Below are 7,292 nucleotides of genomic sequence, written 5' to 3' on the forward strand. Positions count from 1 at the left end.
TTTTTCAATTTAATAATTTTTTTATTTCATTTCGATAAAAACAAATCCAAAATATTTTAAAAAATTTTACAATTTTCCTGACTACGATTGTTTGTTGATTGCTGTTGTTGTTGTTGTTGAGTTGTAGCTGTATTAGTTGAAAGTGATTCAGCAATTGCAATATTTAATGCTTCTTCTTCCGTAAGATCACCCTGTAAATGATTAATATTCGAATTGATTGTTACAGATGCTGGAACAGTATTGGAATTATTCGTAGTGATTGGATTTCGTTGAAATGTTCGTACAACATTTGTCCGAATCTGATCAATAGTCGAAAGACTTTTCTGTGTAAATGAATTCAATGATTGTGGAATATTTATTGGTGATTTGATTGTTGTTGTTGAATTATTTTGATTATCATATTTAGCCACTAATGGATGAATTGATCTGGTTTTATTGTTATTATTATTACGTCCATTACAATCATGATCGGTTGGATGACGATGTCTTAAACAATGATTTAAACCACATTGATTACATTCAAGTTTAATCAATTCTTTTTGTCTACAGCCATCAACTGAACAACGATTTTTATAAACAGTTTTTTTCGTATTTGTTTGACCACCATCACAATTACGATCAATATGTTCACTAACTTTTTCATCTAATGATTCACCAAATTTTAATGATACTGGACGATCACATATTGGACAAATTGGTACCTGATGATCTTGTTCAAATGGATTTGATTCACATTTATGTGTTTGATACATATAATGTTCGGAACAATAAATTTTTGAACATGCTGAACATTTTATCGGAAGAAAATCTAGAGATTTTTAATAAAAAAAATTGACTATAATAAGAAAAAATGGATTGATTTAAAGAAAAAAATTCAACTCACCAAGACGATTACAATCTTTAAGTGCACAATGTTTACCAAGATCTGGAAATTCCATGATTAAAATATTTGTTATAAAGGAAATCTTCAAAAAAAAATAAAATCTTCAAAAAAATAAAATTAGGCAGCTGAATTGAAATGATGAAAAGGTAAATGTGTGAAAGGTTTATATACACGGAGAGAGAGAGAAAAAAAAATTAAATTTCAATCATTCATTGGATTGAATTGACTTTCAATTGCATCATTATAATTTTTTTTTTTTAAATCTTTTTCACATTTACATTTGAACAAGGTAAGTAAATATTGCAAAAACGCATACAACAACAACAGAAAAAAAATTAGCTTATGTCATCATTGTCATCACTATTGAGTAGATATAGTTTTTTGAATTTGTTGGATATTTACACCCAAAAAGTTGATTGTAAATGTGTAAAAATAGTTTTTTGAAATTTTTTTATTTCATTTTACAATTATTAAATTTGGAAATTTAATAGATTTTTTTTTTTAAAATTATTATTTGAGCTGCCATCATTATGATAGATTTCGATTTTTATATTAAATCTTTTCCTTTTTTTTCAAGATATAGGACGTGGTGCATGTAATCCATACATAAAACGATCAATCGATGGTACATGATTTGTACCGAATGGTCCCCAATCATGTAATCCACTTGAATATGATAAACGATGTGTAAGACGATGTGCAATTGAAAATCCACCACTTCCATCCAATTGTGTTAGAACAATAACCACTTGCCTTAATTATAAAATTCAATGAGAATATTTATTCATTTTAATCCATTCATTCAATCAATCAACTTACCGATGTTGTGGTGGTATTGAATCAATTGTACGTAATGTTGAACGTGTTGAAACAACATTAACACTATCGGTACAATCACAAATAACTTGTACACAACGATCACCAAAACGATTTTCAACAACAACAACTAAACCTGCCCAACCTTTTGTTAGATAATATGCAGTCATACCTTCACGACCCTATAATATATTTTTTGAAAAAAAGGGTTAATTATAAGATGATCATAAAACACAGAAAGAAAGAATCAATTGACAAACCTCATGACGTTGTCCACGTTCCATTGTTAAACGAATAATTGTATCGGCCAATACAAATGGTGGTCCAGTAATTGTTTCAACTGAAAGACGTTTTGAACTATGTATTGCTAGTAAAAATTTTGGATAATGACTAAATGATACAATTTCTATAATTTTTTTTTTTTTTGAAATAGAAAAATATAATTATTAAAAATTCAAACTAAAATAAATAAACTTACTTGTATTCCAATGATTAAATGCCAAACACATAACAGTATAGATACCTTTTTCTAGTATAGCATGACAACCAACAAAACAACGAATTTGTCTTTTACTATGTGCAACTAATGAACCCATCGATATTGTTGATAAATTAATATCATCATTATTGGATTGTTGTTTTTGTTCATCATTATTATCATTATTATCAGTATTATGTTTAAATAAAACAACACATAAATCTAATGGTGCATTACGACGTATAGATGATGATTCACGTTTCCAATCTTGTTGTTGATGTTGCTGCTGTTGTTGAAGATGTGATTGACGATGTCCTTCTTGAAATAAATTCAATTCAATTTCAGTTGGTTCAGAAACAGTTAATAAAACAACAGGAATATTATCAATATCGAATGCATTTGGTGGTAATACACCTTGTAATCGTATTTCATTCCAATCATTACGTATTTTACATATATCAATACTATCAAAATATTTAAGTAGATCAACATAAGCAATCCAAAAAACACCTTCCGATTCACCATGTGGTAATAATTGTTCACGTAGTTTTCTTGTCCATAATGATGAATGATCAGACCAATCACCATTCCATGCAAAATGTCCCCATGGATTACGTAAACGTACTAAACGTAAACTATCAATATTACGAACATCCAATACTGAATATGCATGTCTTGGTCTAAGACCAACTGTATGATAATCTGATTCATTTACTTGCATATTACCACCACCACATGATGCACCCATTAAAAAACCAGCAGCTCTTGAACTAAGTAATTGTGCCCAAATAAAATCATAATCAATTTGTTCATTATGTGATAATTGTTGTTGTCCGATTCCAGATTTTGGATTTTGTAATGAAATACTTTCACATGGTGCACCAGTTAATGCTGATAGACCTTCAATTGATCTACCTGAACCAAGTGCTTCATAACAACCATGTAATTTTGCCATTGCTTTTTCAATTAATGGTATCCATAATTGATTACGTTTTGCTTGTGAATAAACTAATTGTCCTTTAAGATTACAAGGTAATAGATCATCAACTAAAACAGTTTTCCATTGACCATCTTTACATAATCGTACTTGATAAACACCTTGTGTACAAATTTCTCTAGTAATCATAACACGTTCAACTAATTCTGAACGTTCAGCTAATACAGCTAATGCTGATAAAAACCAACAATTACCAAGAACACCTTGAAGAATATCCGATGGTAATGGTGTACGAAATACTGCCCAACGAACTTGTGAACTACTTATATCACTTTGAATTTGATGTGGTCTTAACCATTGTACTGGACCAGTATTCAATCGTAATGTATTTATAGCTGCATTTGTTGTCAATGATATCGGTTGTATATGATGATAAAGTGATTGATCCGATGGTGGAAATGAATCATCAACAAATTGCATATGATTATTTAAACAAAATTGTACAATACTATGCCATAATCGTCGTGATTCACTTTCTTCAATTCTTCTTAATGTTTCCATTAATTCACTTTCACCATGACAAAGTGTTTCATCTTGCAATGATGATTTTTCCGATTCGGCCAAAATTTCCGATGATTTATCATTTGTTGTCGTAGATGATGTTGATAGATTTATAGGTTTTAATGTTAAAACACATCTACCTTGATGACAAATTTCACAAGAAAATCTATCCGATGAATTTAGATATGTACATGCGGAACATTCCCAATGTGATCGATTACGACGTGTTAGATCACGTCTACGTGTTGTTTGTGATGATTGTGATGAACAAGGATTTTGTATAGATGATGATGATGATGATTGTGGATAACCACATGCAGCACATATCGAATCATTATCAATAGAATTACGTAATGTACATTTGATACATGTCCATTGTTGTTGTTGTTGTTGTTGTTGATTTATAGTTGTTGTTACAAATTTATTATAGGTAGCCAAAGGATTGATAACATTCGTTTTATCCGTTTTAGATTCCGATTCAACACTATTTAATCTTGAACCACCACATACTGAACAAAATTGTTGTTCATCATTATTGATCAATGTACATTTAATACATTGCCATGTTGTTTGTTGATTACCAACATTATCATTTTGTTCTTGAATTTTAAAATTATTCATACAAACATATAGATTATTTGCTGATGTTGATTCCGAAATGAATGATGAAATTGTTGATGTTGATGATGTGGATGATGATATTGATGATGAATCATTTTCATTATCATCTTCATGATTATCATCATTATAGTGATCAAAATTCTTATTTGATTCATCGGAATCACTATTGTTATTTTCAAAATCATCTTTTTCTTCTTCTTGGCTACGATTAATATTATAACATAATGTACTACTTTTTGAAACTATATTATTATTATCGTTATGATGTAAATAATCTAAAGTTATTGATGGTTGTTCATTTTGATCAACATTGGTCATTGGTGAAGATTCAATATTAATCCGGGCCCAAAATTTTGAATTTTTAACCATTTGTCTTAATAATTGTTTAGTTGCTGATTGTTTTTCTAAACCATTATGTTCCGTATGACAAATATAACAATAATAAGATGTTTTTACATTATATTGATAATGACATATTTTACATTTCCAATTACGATATTTATCTATATTATTATTATTATTATTAGTATGTCGTATTTTTATCAAACGTTTATTACCACCACCACCACCACCACCACCACCACCACTAACATCACAGCCTAATGTTGTTTGTAAATATGTATATAGATCAGTTTGACTATAATAATATTCAGGTTTTTCATTATTATTATTTTGATCAGTCTTAAGATTTTTATCATCATCATTATGATTCGAATAATAATAATGGCTAGAACTTAAATCCAAATTTCGTTTCCAATTTTTAGCTGTAGTTGATTTAGCCATATCTACAAGTATACTTGCAAAATTACTTAATGTACTGGTTGTTGTTGTTGTTGTTGTTGATGATGATGATGGTGGAAAATTTAAATCATCCGATAATAATCGAAATAGTATACGCCATTTTTTATTATGATTAATAACCGGTACATTAGCATGACCATGTGAACGTTTATCCAAACAATCAAATTGATGATTTCTTGATGATGATTGATGTATTGATGAATTTCGATCATTATCAAATTTATTTGATTTATTTTTAATAGATTTTTGTTGTCCACAATTTGCACATTCAGAATATGTTGATAAATTTTGTTGAAATTGACAATTTTGACATAACCATTTTGTATGTTTTTTACCAATACATTTGATTAATGTTTTATCCAAAATTTTCATCTGATTCGATAATGATGATGATGATGATGAACAATTATTTTCATTATTCAAATTTGAATGAAAATCTGAATCACAACCAAATAAATGACGATAATTAGTTCGTTTATTTTGTTTATTCGATATAACATGATCTTTTTGTAAATGACGAAATCGTTTTGATGGACTTTTAAGTAAAAAAACAAAACAAAACAAAAAATCAAAATATTATCAATGAAAAGAAATATTCATACCTAATTGGTTTTGTTTCAATATCAGCAACGGCGATAGTGGTGGAATTATTTTGTGATTTATTCATTCTTTTTGAAAAAAATTGATTGATATTGCACCAGAAACAAAAAACAGAAGAATTCAGGAATTTTTGAGTAAATTTTGTTTAGTTAAATTTTGTTTGTCGAGTATTATTATTTTTTCGGTAGAATTTTGTACTATTTCTTTTCGTAACCATATTAAAACATTTTGTAATTTTATTGAATGAGTATTCTTCGTTACATTATTTTTCGATAATTATTAAATAAATGATTTGTCAATATTGCATTTGGATTTGAAAAAAACGAAAAAAAAAGATTGTAAATATCAAAGATAAAAAAATGTCGGTAAAATTAGTAATTATCGTAATTAGTAAGCTCCCGATACCACTATCGCCGCATTCAAAATAATAATCTTTAGTCCAGTAAAATGGATCAGGAAAATTGTCCAGACCATCATCAAAACAAAACAAAAATCGAACACCAAAAAAAAAAACAAAAAACAAAACAAAACAAAACAGAGCAAACTCCAAACAAAGCGAATAATACGAATTTCAATCGATAGATGGCAAACTCTATGAATTAAAATTTCAATTTTTCAGGTAAAAATTATTTTTACTTCCATAGACATTCAACCTAACCTAACTGAACTATATATAGTTGTTTCAAATATTTCACCTGATATTTAACCTTACGTTATATATAGCATTATGATAACAGACATGCGTGCATTGTTTATCCAAAAAAAAATGTTCTGTTCCAAATCGGAATTGATGAAGAAGAAAAAAAATAACCATGTTTTTTTCAGTGTTTGAGGTTCCACCATGTTTGTTGTTATATAACGGTATCTTGAGAATTCCAAAAAAAAATTCCCGAAAAACCAAACAAACAGATAAAAAATGTACGGGCAACAAACAAAACAAAACAAAAAAATTCAGTCATTTGGCTGGCTTGCTAGCCAAATGTACCATATATCAATATCAAAACAAGCGAGCGCGCGTTTTTACATGAAAAATTTGAAAAATGAAAATTCAAAATATCATTGATTTTTGATCAATAAGTTTTTTTTTGTTTTGTTTTGTTTTATCGATAAAAAATCAAAAAATCAAAAAAAATTTTTTAATTTCATTCACAGTAGCTGCCGTTGGCTATTCGTTTCTTCTTGTTTTGAAATTTCCTTATTTTCAAATGTTGTTTTTTCCTCTCTCTCCATCTTCATTTCCTTTCGGTGTACGATGTGTGTGTGTATGAACAAATCAAGATTACATAATCTTTATGAATTTTTCTTTTCATCTTTATGTTTGTTGTTCTCTTCATCTTTCCTTCTTTCGTTCGTCATTTTTTTCCTTCTACAAAAAAAAGAAGAAAAATTTCCCCTCCATCTTCTTCCCCCCCGAGATTGAATTTTGTTCAGGGTCCATCATAATTTTAATCTACAACTAGCATCTTAAACATCTTTTAACATTCCTGTTTTTCTTTTGCTTGCTTGCCTGTATTCATTCATTCATTCATTCTTTCACTATCTTTTACTTCTTCTTTCTTTTTTCTCTCTCTCTTTAGCTAACTTTTCATTCATTC

At 28.4% G+C, this 7,292-nt stretch overlaps 1 protein-coding gene across 1 annotated transcript; it reads right to left on the bottom strand.

The window, feature by feature from the left end:
- On the bottom strand, positions 1–6,204 carry LOC113790185 (uncharacterized). The gene is made up of 7 exons (XM_027339820.2): positions 5,700–6,204; positions 2,178–5,632; positions 1,960–2,105; positions 1,703–1,881; positions 1,463–1,636; positions 884–951; positions 1–808 (listed from the first exon to the last, which is right to left on the bottom strand). Exons 1-7 carry the CDS (start codon positions 5,762–5,764, stop codon positions 57–59), a joined length of 4,839 nt encoding a protein of 1,612 aa, XP_027195621.2. The 5' UTR covers positions 5,765–6,204; the 3' UTR covers positions 1–56.
- Positions 6,205–7,292: the final 1,088 nt, after the last annotated feature.

Source organism: Dermatophagoides pteronyssinus, unplaced genomic scaffold (assembly GCF_027571235.1).
Source record: "Dermatophagoides pteronyssinus isolate colony J.1.1.1.1 unplaced genomic scaffold, Derpt_VIB-CSIC_2022.12 sq0044, whole genome shotgun sequence".
In the NCBI taxonomy this organism is placed as follows: Eukaryota; Metazoa; Arthropoda; class Arachnida; order Sarcoptiformes; family Pyroglyphidae; genus Dermatophagoides; species Dermatophagoides pteronyssinus.

What these genes read in the sequence shown, in the direction of transcription:
- LOC113790185 (XM_027339820.2), bottom strand. Translation starts at nt 5,764, where the DNA reads ATGAATAAATCACAAAATAATTCCACCACTATCGCCGTTGCTGATATT. An exon ending in ATTTAATCATTGGAATACAA is followed by an intron (nt 2,106 to 2,177) that starts GTAAGTTTATTT and finishes AAAAAATTATAG; the next exon opens with AAATTGTATCATTTAGTCAT. An exon ending in TAAAGATTGTAATCGTCTTG is followed by an intron (nt 809 to 883) that starts GTGAGTTGAATT and finishes AAAAATCTCTAG; the next exon opens with ATTTTCTTCCGATAAAATGT.